Source organism: Saccoglossus kowalevskii, chromosome 7 (assembly GCF_978046115.1).
Source record: "Saccoglossus kowalevskii chromosome 7, keSacKowa6.1, whole genome shotgun sequence".
NCBI lineage: Eukaryota > Metazoa > Hemichordata > Enteropneusta > Harrimaniidae > Saccoglossus > Saccoglossus kowalevskii.
Genome location: NC_140647.1, coordinates 15,713,817 through 15,729,072, shown reverse-complemented (window position 1 = coordinate 15,729,072; position 15,256 = coordinate 15,713,817). Strand labels below are relative to the sequence as shown.

Here is a 15,256-nt window from a genome sequence, read left to right as displayed (position 1 = left end):
ATTCATATGCGAAGTGATTATTTATTTATTTATTTATTTATTTATTTATTTATTTATTTATTTATTTATTTATTTATTTATTTATTTATTTATTTATTTATTTATTTATTTATTTATTTATTTATTTATTTATTTATTTATTTATTTATTTAATAATGTAATCAATATGTATTCATTTTGTAGTGAAGCAAGTAAAAATAGCATTCATTTCATAATAATGTAATCGTTACAATGTGCATATCCATTTCGTATGTAATAATTAGTGCGTACTTATTTCACAGTGCAATCGTTTCAAAGTACTATTTATTTCATAATAGTGTAATCGTTACAAGGTACGTAATAATTTCATAATAAAATATACGTATTCATTACATGATAGTGCAATCATTACAACGTTCGTATGCATTATAATGGTGTAATCCTAACTAGATACGTATTTATTTCATAGTGTAATCGCTACGAGGTACGTATTAATTCCATAATGCTGTAATACTTACAATGTACATATTCGTTTCATAACAAGCTATATAATTGCTGCCTCTTCGGGATGACATAATAATAACTTCAGACGAGGTTTCGGATTTGCGTTTGTGTGTTTGCGACAAATATGGTTTTGTGCGTCAATAAAAAAGGTGTTTTCTCGACTTGTATATGCCTTTCCACGTTTTTTTCCAATCTCTAGGTGGAGTCTGCCAATTTTAGTGTACTAAACCTATTACTAAAAAATATTCCCACTGTTTACCCCCCCCCCGCCAGTGCCGAAAATGTCAACAATATAAATTTAAATGAAGCCCAGATCATAGAATTTAGTCTATCTTGTATTGTTGCATATAACTTCATAGTAGGGAAAGATATTCGTATTGTGTCAGCCCACTCGTTTAGCAACAATATAGAAAGTGGCATGTTAAATACAAGAGTTGTCGGTAAAAAGTTATGTTTGAATTAGCGCTCCTCGCACTGATCAACAGTAGAAATCTAAACTGGTTTTTATTTCCATGGATGTTAATTATCGGACATACAAAAAAAATGCGAACAACGTAATTATAGATAAAATAATATCAGAAAAACTAAAATCAAAATTTGCAAAAAAAAAATGTAAATAGATTTTAGACAATGATAACAAAGGGAAAAATCACAAAAATAAATTGCGCACTTACAGAGAACTGAAAACAGACTTTGACTTTGAAAACTACTTACACGTAGTCAAAAATACTCATCATTTGGGCAAGGAATACAAAATGCCTTTCGAACCCTGGCCAGAAAGGCACGCCGAAATATTTTTAATTTCACGTTCCGGTTCTGGGTTTTTTGGATGACCATGACCTCTACTTTGACCCATTGTAATGATGACATTTAACCCCATGCCGCCTGTGTATCGACACGACACGTTGTCACACTGGTAATACTGACCTAGAAACGTTACAAGACCCTGTGATTTGTACAATATTTTGACGTTTCACTGATCTGGATTTTCATATATTTATCGCTGTTACATCACGTAGTGTGTTTGGCCGGTGACGTTCGTAAGTACTGTAGTGACATATTTGGGAGTGTCAGCATTGACACCCCCATCCAATGTAAATGATTTCAGATAGTATTCTCGGGGACGGACACTTTAATATAGAATTATGTCTATCTACTGACGTAATTACTCTCAATGGCAGATAAATTGGAGATAAGACTGGAAAGTTCACTTGTCATCAACTAACATCTTCGCTAGCCAAGGTCTAAGTTTATTCGGCCAAGCCTGTAAACAAACCTTGACAGAACGACCATCAAATATGCGTATTCTAACAGCGCCCCCAGTAGTCAGTTGCGACTAATCATTGTCTAATCAGTTTGCGTGTTACACATCCCTCTTTGGCGTTTCATTTTAAACAAAATGGCGGCGCCCATGAATCGTGATATTTGTGATGATAAAACTGCGAAAGTTTTCGGTGTTGGTGCCCTCAAGCCTCATCAGATACAGGCAATCGACGCAGTTTTGTGTGGGAAGGATGTCTTCATAGCGACAAAAACAAGAAGTGGAATTTTGTTTTATAATTGTGTACGTCCAAGCTGATTGGGCGCCTTGTTTCAGGGCGCGCCTAATCAGATCTCACTGTTTAAAATACGCAATTAGCCTATGCGATCCCGCACGGTATCGTGTAGAGACCTATAGGTCGAAGACACGGGACCTTGTGATTCGGACGATGTCAAACCTCAGACTAGTAATACTAGTATTACTAGTCTGAGGTCAAACTAAAGGCAGTTGTGTGGTTGATTACACCACGGTCCTTATAGGGGGAATGTGATTACATTATTGTTAATAGGATGTCGACAATAGGTATTTTCGTAAGCTGTAATCAATTGTTTTTATTTTCGTAATAATGTAATTTAAATAAATAAAAAAACGTAAATTCGTAGAAATGGGCAAGGTGTAAAATGTAATCAGCTATTTTATTCGTCCGTAATTTGTACAAAGATATTATTTTTTGTAAGAGTCTAAAGCATTTTCCTGTAAAAACGTAAAATGCCGGTGTTTATTTCCTCTAACCTGTATACCAGCTATCCCCCCTTGCCCCCCTTTTTGTTCGTAATAAATTAATCTATTCTATGTCCATCCATTTTATATATTACTCTCCGAACATTGCCAAATTTCTTTTCATCTTCAAACAAAACAAAAAAAAAATAACAAAATAAAAATAACACACATTCACACAGTGATAAATTAGGGTAGGAGTATTGAGTTAAATTTTCTAGATTCAAAATTTTAAACAGTTTTAACAGTAAACATTTTGATAATGCACAACAATCGAGGGAAATATTAATCGTCTGTAGTGAATCTGTATAACTTCAAACTGAGAGAAAAATGAGAGAGCATAAAATCCACTTCAAAAAATGATATATTAAATGAACTTGACATTTTTAGTAAGTGAAACCTCAGTGAGTATTGGAATCTATTAAGGGAACTAAAAACACAATGACTCAGACGATGTTGATAGGAAAATGTGGTTTGAACATTTCAGCAACCTGAGTAAATATACAAACAACTCACTGAAACTACAATTTGAAAATCATGAATTACTTTTTTCACCAAGAATGTGTACTTATATTGTGGAACAGTGAACGGATCCAAAGTTTCGATACCAACAGTTTAGCAGACCATTTGCCACCCTGAATTTTCAGTCATGGAGGTTTTGGCCACTAATGTTTTATGTGTAAATAAGTAAATAAATATGAATAAACTGTGCTTGTATATGGGGTGCCGTTTGTAAATTTATTTATATGTCATATTCTATAAGATTTAATCATATTATATGTTAAAATTTACTTGGAATAAGGTTATTTGTAAATAATCGGTTTCAGTAACAATTATTTGTATATAATGCATTTCCGATCAAATTATTTATAAATAATTTTGAAATTACAGATAAACATTATCATTTATACAGCACAATTACTCATAGACTTTATTTATTTATAAATAAGCATGACTAATACAATATATGTTCATAAGTGAAATATTTAAAATTATATACAAATAATAAATAAGCACATTTATTAATGTTTAAGTCATATTTATATTGTTTGTGAAAAAATATAATCTCATTATATATAAATAAGTATAACTTATTATGGGTTACATTATATGTAAATATTATATACATATAACCATATTATATAAATATTACAAACTTATCATTATATGAAATAATTCCTCACTATATATAAATAAGTTTGCACCGTAAGTGTAATCGAAATTATATGTAAATAACTTAACATTATAAATAATTTCCTCTGTAAACTATAGCATCTCCTATGGTATATACACCATCCAAATTGCACAATAATGGTACAATCGGCGTTTTTTCATCATCATATATATATATATATATATATATAACAATACAACAATGTGCATTAGTTATATAATGAAAACTGCACTCCACGGCCACACATATTATATGTATATAATTGCTAAATGACATGCCGAGTTGTTGGGTTTTATTTGCAAATAAAATGGTTCCGAGATACACACATTTTACCGTGTAACAAATCCAAAGTTACTTCCAACATTCACAGCCTCCCTATCGCCGGAAAAAGGCTTTATTTCTATATAATGAAAACAGTGATCCAGGACCGCAAACGCATTATATGTATATAATAGAAATTTCTCCCGGGCCGCACATGTATGCAAACGAAGGGATGCGCGATGCCCCATGAACTGTACTTGACCCGAAAGTTAATAGTTTCTCGTGGCAAATTTGGATTGTTGTACACAATCATCACTAAAGTATGGCATCCTTCTCACAAAATATATCAGAGAATATTGACTTTGACTTCTTGGAAAATTTGTCAACGTTTTCAATTCATTCAATGTATATTGCCATATTGTTGTTACCTATTGATCTGCACAACACTCCAAGTCACCATCTTTGTTCCTATGGTTACCGTATTTTGTGCATGCATGGCGTAACGTCCACCACCCTAGTCATGCTCAGCAAGATCATAAATAACAATTGTAGACAGTTGGAACTGTTGGAGCTAGAACTTCTCCCTGCCAAGTGCCACAACCAGCCAATGGGTAACTTATTTTTGTGCCATTATTGATCTGTACATATTGGTATAGTTTATTGAGTATATTTCATTCAATTATTGTACATTGTACATCAAGTCCCATTGACCTAGACAATAAAGACAGTGTATAGCTTAACAATATATTTATTTGTTGTCTTTGTTTTCCTTTACTTTTTACAGTTATGTTTGTTAACATTTTATATCATCTTCCGGTTTTCTCAGGTGTACATACACAATGCTTGCAAGAAGTTCCAACCCAGCTCGTCGTTTAAGACAAATATTGCACACAGTCCATGCCAACCCAGGTTTTATCAATTTGAACATTAAAAGCAAGTGAGTATGCAGTTATATCATATCATATCATATATTATATCATAGCATAGCATAGCATAGCATAGCATAGCATAGCATAGCATAGCATAGCATACTGTACTAGGACGTATAGACAATAAACATTATGGTCAACTGAATGATGACCACATGTGATATCAACTAGATTCATTTTAATTTCACTACTGAGCATGTCACTGCACATATAAGCAATGCATTATGGGATGGAAATTCTAATTTAAATCTACTGAGCGTGTCACTGCACATATAAGCAATGCATTATGGGAGAGGACCTCCAATTGCATATAATGGAAAACTATTATCACCCTGGAAACTTACTAAATTTATCATATTATGTTTTATATATTATTTGAAATGTTTTCTCAATTATTAAGTTTCATATTGATAATACTATAATATGATTTTTTCATCGCATGTCACCAAGCAAAGTTGTGAAGATATGAATAAATAATCTCACCAAAAAAAAACAGTGTACAAAAATGCCAATTTTGACCATTTTTCATGACATTTGTTATTTTAAGAAATTTTATGGTGACCCCATTTTTTTCTTATTTTCGGTAACCTAATAATTAAAGTATGACATATATAATCTTGATTTTGACGCAACGCTCCTTAGTTATGATTAATTATGATGTCATAAAAATCCCTCTAAATTTGGTAGGAGAAAACTAGACTGGCCCAGCAGTGGCAATTTTTATATTTTTTTTGTCTTAAATCGTGGTTCGATGTGAAATTACCATGACCTGTCTTTTCTGAGGTGTATACATTAATTATTCATGTTATGCAGTGATGTTATGGAACCCGGAGTGAAACACTCCCAAAAAAGGAAGTAGGCCTACATTCACAAAAAATTCTATGCGTCAGGCCACACGTGTCTTATATTTGTGTCGAACAGAAAAAACAAAAACTGTCATTTCTTATTGGTTGGCAGCTTACAAGTCATGCTACTCATTAGCATATTTATCACCACAAAAAATATAGAGGGTGAGGAAGAACAGACAAGTAATGGTAATTTCGCATCAATGCGGTAGATTCTAAAGGAATTATCATATAAAACAATAAAATTGCACGACTGGGCCAAAAACAATGTAAAGTAAAAAAAACTGGTCCAGAATAGTATCTTATGTGTTATTGTGTTATTTTCAGGGCAACTAACAATAGTGTTCATAGAGTGGAATATAAATTATTAGATGAGATGTATGCCGAAAGAACTGCTGAGTTGATGACTACCACTATGATTGACACTCCATTAAAACAATATCTCAATGTCTCACCAAGTATACTTCATCAATTCTACCAAATTCTCGTCAGTAGAGCGGTTGAACATGGAGTGACGGGAATCGCTGTTGACACTAACTCCAACACAGTGGTTGGGGTTACTTTAGGGTTTGTCATTACTAGCGATAGTGATCTGGTTGATAATGTTGATGATTTCCCTGAATTACAAGTCATGCAACCAAATATTGCAATTGTAGCCGAGGTTCGTAAAAGGGTGTTCAAACTGAATGAGACGAAAGCGGCTTTAGCGAGTGGAAAAACAGTTTTGGAAATATACTTGTCATGTGTGTTAGATGAATATCGTGGTACTGGGGTTCCCAAGGGTACAGGAATTGTTTGTTTAAAGGCAGGTCTGTCCAAAAAAATTGGCATTGCTTATGGTTACCCTACCAGCTCTAAGGGACATAGACTGAGTAACCAAAGCGACTTTGAGACTGTTGATACCATACTTTACAAAGACTTTAAAATGAAAGATGGTACCAAACCGTTCCGCAATTGGACTAATGCATACCAAGTTGAGGGAGTTAATATCACCATATTTCACAGATTTAACAATTATTAGTTCACAGCTGTGGCTAAGGTTTGTACTTTAGGAATTGCCTTATAGCTTTTTATTCTGTCACTGGTTTCAAATGTCCATGGAAATCATTTAGTATTTGCTAATCATTCTGAGTCAATTTCTTCATGAAAATATTTTAAGTGTGCTTATCCTCGGATGAACTCTACGAACATCACAAATTAGGTGAGATCTAAACAAGTTTTTTTTTTGTTTTTGTTTTTTGCAATAAGGAGTCACCAGAACATACTAGTTTATTTCCACTTATGGCCTCCATAATACACACAAAGATGACCAAGGATAAGGATTAGAGTGGTCCACATGATCTGAAAAAATTTCTAACGTTCCTGTGGTGGGACAATAATAAGGCACGTTATAGCGTTAATCACTGTATAATAGCTGGGTTAGTTCCATTCAAATAGACAGATCCCCTGTTGATCCAGATTCAGGTAGGCGTTTCCTACAATTACAACGTCGCCAGTAAACCAATGCATAGTTTCAATATTGTGTGTATTTATTGAATCGGACTTAAGCGTGTTACGGTGTCTGTGCACTGTTGACACGTGTTTGTGAATTGGGAATTGACAATATGTCTCAAGTGGCAGACCTCCTGGAAATATATTGTAATACGTATATGGGTAGAGTTGACTTTGACAACTGCTTTGTATCACATAGGCCAAACAAACAAGTAGGAAAATTGAAAAATTGGGTCGGTCGGTCGGATTTTTTGTTGTTGTGAATTTAAAGTGCCTGTGAAATGGCTGCTATTTGCACGCCTAAAATTATCATTTGATACATAAATATTAATAATTTTTATGTTTCTAAGCATGAATTATTTTTTTTAAGTGAAAAAATGTGTTTTAAACTCAGTCTACGGCAACTTTATTTTTGTGTATTTTAAAACGAGGCTCCTCATTAGCTTCTCATTTGCATACAGAAATTCCCCTTGTGACGTCAGAAGGGGAAGTCGCATGCCAGCTTGCATTGCCGATACGTGTAAATAAGGCAAATTTCTTGTGCAGTTTTCTCGTCTTTGACTAAATTGTCACTTATGTACTTGTTCGTCCAGGAAGAATGGACCATAATGAGCACATAGTATCTATTTTTGTTGCATGGGGGTCGAGTTAGATGCGAAATATGTCCGTTCTGGTGTAGCTGGTAACCGTGATCGTCACCGACACCGGCGCACGTTTGTACACAGTCGCTGAACGAAATAGAATTTGACGTCGGAATTATCTCGTTATTTAGCAGGTTACTATGCACGTCACTACACTGTTTTATTTCATCGATCGTCTGAGTAAAACTTTCAAAATTAAAATAAAAGAGAACATATTCTGACATTCTAAACATTAGACTATAGTGATTACTATAAAATAATTAAAAAAACGACAAATCACAGTTACTAAATAAATGACAGCCGCGTGGAAATAAATTGTCTTTTGTTGAAATAGGCACAGTCCCTCTAGAGGGACTGTGAAATAGGTGAACGCGCCGGGTCAGGACGAGGGCAAGTGCGTTAAAAGCGGCGTTTAATTGGATAACAAAAATAATCGAGATCGGCACACATACAGATAAATTCAGAGTGGATTCGAGTTAGCGTGATCCATGGCGTGATTGTCATAATTATAATAATTCTTATTTCATAAATTATTACACAGATCAAGCTGCAAGCAAAGAGGTGAAAAAAGAACAGAGGTGTGAATTCGACATTCAACACCAATCACCAAACAATTCAGAAACTTTTAGCCTTCGAAAATGAAAACAATTAGAAGTGTGTAAGGGCTGTGTAATTTCCTGTTTGTCCGACGCTTCGTTTTCGTGTCACTGTCAAAATTATTGCTACCTTTTACCTAACAGGGACTAAACGATAATCACGATCGCAAAAAAGTTAACTCATTTGAAACACTTGCCGGACGTCTCTTTCTCTCTTCTAAAATCCGCCTCGGTGATCATGGGCTGGTCCGTACGGAAGCTTATTAGGGACATGCATGAAAATAAAAAAATAATTTAAAACTCGTGGCCACGACTTAACTATCTCGTGGTCACGACTTTGTATTTCGTGGCCACGACTTACTATCTCGTGGCCACGACTTACTATCTCGTGGCCACGACTTACTATCTCGTGGCCACGACTTTGTAACTCGTGGCCACGACTTACTATCTCGTGGCCACGACTTTGTATCTCGTGGCCACGACTTACTATCTCGTGGCCACGACTTTGTATCTCGTGGCCACGACTTACTATCTCGTGGCCACGACTTTGTATCTCGTGGCCACGACTTACTATCTCGTGGCCACGACTTACTATCTCGTGGCCACGACTTTGTAACTCGTGGCCACGACTTACTATCTCGTGGCCACGACTTTGTATCTCGTGGCCACGACTTACTATCTCGTCGCCACGACTTTGTATCTCGTGGCCACGACTTACTATCTCGTGGCCACGACTTTGTATCTCGTGGCCACGACTTACTATCTCGTGGCCACAACTTACTATATCGTGGCCACGACTTACTATCTCGTGGCCACGACTTACTATCTCGTGGCCACGACTTACTATCTCGTGGCCACGACTTACTATCTCGTGGCCACGACTTTGTATCTTGTGGCCACGACTTTGTATCTCGTGGCCACGACTTACTATCGTGTGGCCACGACTTACTATTTCGTGGTCACGACTTTGTATCTCGTGGCCATGACTTACTATCTCGTGGCCACTATTGACTGCCATTATTGACATGGACATGGAAAGGGAACAGCTGATAGCCCGTTATTTCAACCTTGGTTTAAACTATATGGAGATATGTGTCATTCTAGCATCATATCACAACTATGGTATTAGTGTGAGGCATTTAAAACGTATTTTAGCTAAGTTAGGACTTTTTCGTCGCAAGAATAGAACTGACGATGATGTTGTACGGTTGTTTATTGAACAACAGTTAAATGGATCAGGTCAACTTCATGGATACCGTTGGATGCATCTAGTCTGCATTCAAAATGGGATTAGTACAACTCGAGAGACTGTAAGACGCATCATTAAAGACTTGGACCCCGAAGGCGTAGCACTGCGTTCAAGACATCGACTACGTAGACGAGCATATCGTTCATTTGGGCCAAATTTCGTATGGCATATAGATGGCTACGACAAGCTAAAACCATACGGAATTTGCATAAACGGTGCAATCGATGGATACTCTCGTAAAATAATGTGGTTAGAAGCATTTCGAACTAATAGTGACCCCAAAGTCATAGCAAGTTACTACATTACAGCAGTCGAAAATAATCAAGCATGCCCTAAGATCGTGAGAGGAGATTTCGGGACCGAGAACGGCCACGTAGAACAATTTCAGAAGTTTCTACGAAGAGATGATAATTCACTTCCAGTGCCCGCCTTTTTATATGGAACAAGTCCAACTAATCAGAGAATTGAATCCTGGTGGGGAATATTGAGAAGAGAAAACAGTCAATTCTGGATGAATATTTTTCAGAAAATTAAAGATGATGGTTATTTTGATGGTACTGCATTGGATAAAAAATTGATACGTTTCTGTTTTACTGCAATGATTCAGGTACGAAAATTAAATATTAAGGATGAACATTGAGGGTATTAAAATATAACTACAGTAGCCATGGATATATTGTAATGTGATTTTGAAACTCACCACCAACTTCCACATTTTATGTCGATTTTCTTAACCAATGTGCTTTGTTAATTCATTTTTATGAGTTAGCTAATAATAAATTAATTGAAGTTCTTTAAACATTTAGTGTTTTACTGCATTTTCAGTGGTAAATCACCATAACAAAATCATGACAATTTGCCCTAATCGTGAATATATCAATTTATATCAAATCAATTTACTAGTGTGAACAGAAGTTGTAATGTTACGATTTTACTTATACTATACCGTCTTTAACTATTTTCCAGGAAGAATTGGACGAGGTAGTTTCAGTATGGAACGCACATAGGATGCGTCCAACACGCAACCAAATTGTTCCAAATGGTCGGCCGATTATGCTTTTTAGTTGTCCACAACTATTTGGAGCAGAAGATTTCTCCTTGTCTGTGTCGGAAACCGAAATTGAGGCATGTAAAGAGGAGTGTACGTTTAAAGGCGCATATCCTTGTGACAAAGATATTTTCGAATTGTGTTGTATAATTATGATGGAAATCAACAGAGATGTCCCAACAGATGCATATCAAGCTGCCGAACTATACATTGACCTGCGCACTGCTATCATACAGGCGCTGGCTTGACGATACTGTAATCATGTTGCGTTTGGAAAAAAATGGGGACCCTGAATATATTAATTTGGTAACATGGCGTTTGTTCAAAAGTAGATGACGGAGTAGTTGTTGTGGTCATTTATGTACGTTGTTTTCAAATATCCGTAGCCTAATTTAATGTAATTGCATAAAAAACTCCATTAATCAAAGATGTTAGTAAATATTTACGTTTGATTTGCTTTGAATAAATTGTTATATTCATTGTGATGAATTTGTTTTTTCGTATCTGTTGACTGACTTATTTAGCTGATTACTATCGAATGGCTGTGTTATATCTGTCATTGTTTAGGCCCATGCGAGGTCTTGGACGCAACTCGACTCAGTGATTTGAAACTAATTACGATATAACCGTCGCTATCCGGACTACTATTTCTGACAGTTGGTATTCGCAGTTACTAATATTGTGAACGATTAATCAAAAGATATGACGTGTTCAGTACTTAGTGTGATTGGCTTTATGATTGAAGGTTACGCCCTGGAGCTTTTATACTTCTTTGTAATTGGTTAAGGTTTTGAAAGTGAATAAAGTTGTTTTAGTTGGTCTTGGCGAGTACACGAGGAGAGACGCAGTCTTGGAAAGTCTTGAGGCAGTCTAGGGACATAGTCTTGGTTCAGCCTTACGATAGTCTTGGGAACTTTTTCCCAGGGCGCTGTCTTATAGAGTGCTCGATTGACCGACTAAGACAAGAGATGAAACGTATTTTGTTGTGTGCGTCTATTTGACTATAAGGCTTAAGTGACTTTCCCGATCCCGTACCTCAAGGGGGCGCGATAGAGAGACGAGACGATATTCCCCCCTGACACGTGTGGAGAACCTCAGAGGAAAAGAATCCCCCCGTGATATCATCATGGTATACTGTGTGATTTGAACAAATATTCATCCACACCGTGGGTAAAAATTTGATAATAATTGCAGACAATTGTCGATTGAGAGTTTAATTAATTTGAAAGTAGCCTTCGGGTGAATTTTAGCAAATTTAGATATGAGATTGCATCACTGACTAACTCAATTGGAAACCATGAATTATGATTATTTCATTTGTATTAATAAATAAAATAACACTTGAATATTCAAACAACAACATTTATTAATTCATTTAGCAGAGTATACAGTAACAAGTAAAAATACCAACGCCCTACATGTGGTCAATGCAGCTAAAACTGAACGTCTGATCCACGACATGTGAATATATGTAATAGTCACTGAAATTCAATACCATAACAAGAAGAGAAACAAACAACATAATATTAGTAGATAAAACAGGATTCATAATAGAAAACACGGTAAGGCATGCTTCTTTCCTTTAATACTAATGGTCACTGATAGCAAAGTAGGTGATTTATAAACGATTTATGTAACACAACGCAACAGTATTTTGAAATGTAACTGTTATAACTGCTCTAGTGTTGATAGCATGATTCTCATGCCTCCGAGATTACTGATAAACGACAAAAATAGGGCATTAATGACTGCCTCTTGAACTGAACAATCAGATATATGTGGGTAAAACAAACAACAGGCAAAGAAATCTGCCAAATACAAGCAATTTCATCACAAGAACAGAAAGTGAAAATAAACTTTCTGTGCAATGCAACTGAACATTTTCCCTTTCTAAATAATGTCCATCACCCAAACACCAGCATTCAAAATGGTGTTGAATTCGGCTCTAAAGTCTGGATAGTTGTCATATGATGAAGGCAGTTCCAGTAAATTTGAGCAGGTATGTGCTACTGGACGACGGCATATACCAGACAGCTTGACAAATGATATGTTTAGAGGATCCTCAGGCATCAGATCAGATCCAGTAATGAAACGTAGAAAGCTCTTCAACAATGATCCATCAATTTCACGTATATACCTCTGTAAATGGTTCCCCACTATCTTTTCTTCTGTATTCATTTGGTCTGGAAACTGTAACTGCTTTATAACTTTTTTTGGGTTGGGCTTTTTGTCCTCATAGAACTTGTTGATATTGTCGCTACAAATGGTACTGGAAAGTGGTAGAAGTATTTTTCTCCAACAGTCTGCAACAAACATAGGTTCCTGTATAATCTCTTTGTGAGCAATCTCCAAAATAATTTCACGCATATTATCAGCACTTGGCAACTTCCGGCATTGATGGTTATCTAGAGCATCAGTAAGATCTTCCTCGTCTACTGCATTAAAATCAGAAATTGCCTGATTAAATACCTCACGCTCGCTTTCGGGTACAAACAGAAAGTAAGCTTCAAGTAACTGCTGGGAATCACGCTGGATATTTACTTCCTTTAGAAAAACTTCCATGATAAATGGCTGTGCTAAGGCAGTTGGGAAGTATTTGGCTAAATAGAAACCTTTGACAATAATTCTGCCCACTGCTTCCCATGAACTACGTGTGAAGTCATGTCGTAGGAATGGAACTCTGTATATGTTTCCAATAGTGCAACGTTCATAAAACTCCATCCAAAAGGCGGTGAAACACTCTCTAATGACTCCACTACCAACTGCCTGTTCTATGGCTGAACTGTCTGGCAATACCAATCTTATATCAATATCTTCTGCCAGAATACCAGGGTCAGAAAATTCTTTCAACATGTCTTCCAGAATTTTGCTTCTATGTATCACAATCATACGTATCCCCCCAGGATGTGGAATTTCCAGTTCATGCATGGTTTCAGTATTATCTAAATTTGAGATGGTATCATTAAAATTGCTGAGACTACCTTGTAATAGCACATCATCACAGCAAAACCGGACTATGCCTGAATTGATGCTATCATCATCATCACCATCATCATCATCATCATCATCATCATCATCATCATCATCATACAAAGCTTCTTCAACTTTAGTAGGACCTGTACTTGGACCAGGTAGTTCGCTGTCTACTTGGTAGTGTTCTAGGTTATCCAATACAGGTGTTCGATGGTCTTCCTTTGTAACACCTGTGCTAGTACATGCAACGGCTGTGTCTGATTGCAACGTTTCAAAATCCTCACACAGTGGCTCAGCCATTTCCACACCAGTTTCATCAGGAGACTTTTTCAGATTCACAGACTGCGCTTCATCAACAGTCTCAACTGACATGGACTTCTTCTTTGTTGCTAGATAAAAGCGTAGGAGCTTGAAACCAGATGTGTCATAAATATCTTGAACTGTGCTGTCATCATCTATAGTATTAACCTCAAAATCCTTTAGGTCAACTTCAAATTCGTCAAGCCTCCCTCTTTTTGAAAGTCCATTTGGAAAGAAGGTCCCTAACCCTAACTGTAAAAGTTCAGCTTTTTTACTGTTCTTTCTGACAGACATATTTCTTGTACCCCCACCTTCTTTACTGCGAACTTGTTTGAATGAGTTGGTTGAGTAACAATAGTCCAGCCAACCATAATCAATACGTCTGTCTCTTTTCATGGCATTCTTATTACCAAAACATCTCTGACGATCTGGGTTACGTTTTTTAAATGAATCTTCATCACCATCATCTTCATCAGATGATTGTAACTGTTGTTTGCTCTTCGTTCTGCTCTCCAAACCCAATTTGCTTCGCAGCCTATTTAACAGAGCAGATTTCCCTCTAGTATGATGACTTGCACCGACACGATCCATTTTCCTACAAAAGTTAACAGCTGCTAAACGATCACCATAAGAAGGAATGTATTTTGACAACATGTCTTCCTCCATCAAAATAACCACAGCTGGATCAATCTAAACATGAATTGAAACAAATGAAAATTACTTCAAATATATGTTTACTTTGATATATTAACATTGATGCAATATATGTAGTATTATATATAGCTGTACTAATGATATGACAGGCAGAAGACTACACACACTCTCACACACAAGTACGCATACACATCAGGTGCCAATTTGTAGAAAAAAGTACCTTATCATCTCTCAGCTTATCTATCACTTCTCTTGATACACCACGACGTCTCAAAAAGTCATATAATTGGTCTGCCATGGGTACTTTAGTACTGTAGGAATGTAAAACATATTATGTGGTCAATGTGATATTATATTTTTGTGATGACATTGCTCAATACTAATTTTAAATAATTATTATTCAATAATTAAATTGAGATTTATTCACAATATACCAGCTATGTTCAAGGCATTAAGGAGTAACTGCAGATAAGCTAGAATTGAATGCCAGTGATTCAATAGAGTGCCCAATAGTGTTTCATGATAACAGCTGCCAAAATCATGCTTGGCTAAGTGTGGTCATTGCAATTAGGTA

The 15,256-nt window shown here is 35.9% G+C and overlaps 2 protein-coding genes across 2 annotated transcripts; one reads left to right on the top strand and one right to left on the bottom strand.

The window, feature by feature from the left end:
* Positions 1-1,435: 1,435 nt before the first annotated feature.
* Positions 1,436-6,855, top strand: LOC144350842 (uncharacterized). Its single transcript, XM_085501670.1, has 3 exons — positions 1,436-1,523; positions 4,783-4,893; positions 6,058-6,855. The coding sequence occupies exons 2-3, from the start codon at positions 4,796-4,798 to the stop codon at positions 6,749-6,751; spliced, it is 792 nt and encodes a 263-aa protein (XP_085357796.1). The 5' UTR covers positions 1,436-1,523; positions 4,783-4,795; the 3' UTR covers positions 6,752-6,855.
* Positions 6,856-12,103: 5,248 nt separating this feature from the next.
* On the bottom strand, positions 12,104-14,980 carry LOC146740486 (uncharacterized). The gene is made up of 3 exons (XM_085501810.1): positions 14,903-14,980; positions 13,878-14,718; positions 12,104-13,697 (listed from the first exon to the last, which is right to left on the bottom strand). Exons 1-3 carry the CDS (start codon positions 14,978-14,980, stop codon positions 12,646-12,648), a joined length of 1,971 nt encoding a protein of 656 aa, XP_085357936.1. The 3' UTR covers positions 12,104-12,645.
* Between the last annotated feature and the right edge of the window lie 276 nt (positions 14,981-15,256).

Bases quoted from the DNA above. Each gene is read 5' to 3' on its own strand.
- LOC144350842 (XM_085501670.1), top strand. From the start codon at position 4,796: ATGCTTGCAAGAAGTTCCAACCCAGCTCGTCGTTTAAGACAAATATTG. The intron at 4,894-6,057 runs GTGAGTATGCAG...TGTTATTTTCAG, and splicing joins AATTTGAACATTAAAAGCAA to GGCAACTAACAATAGTGTTC.
- LOC146740486 (XM_085501810.1), bottom strand. From the start codon at position 14,980: ATGGCAGACCAATTATATGACTTTTTGAGACGTCGTGGTGTATCAAGA. The intron at 14,719-14,902 runs GTACTTTTTTCT...ATTCATGTTTAG, and splicing joins ATAAGCTGAGAGATGATAAG to ATTGATCCAGCTGTGGTTAT. The intron at 13,698-13,877 runs GTACAGGTCCTA...TCTCAAATTTAG, and splicing joins CAGCGAACTACCTGGTCCAA to ATAATACTGAAACCATGCAT.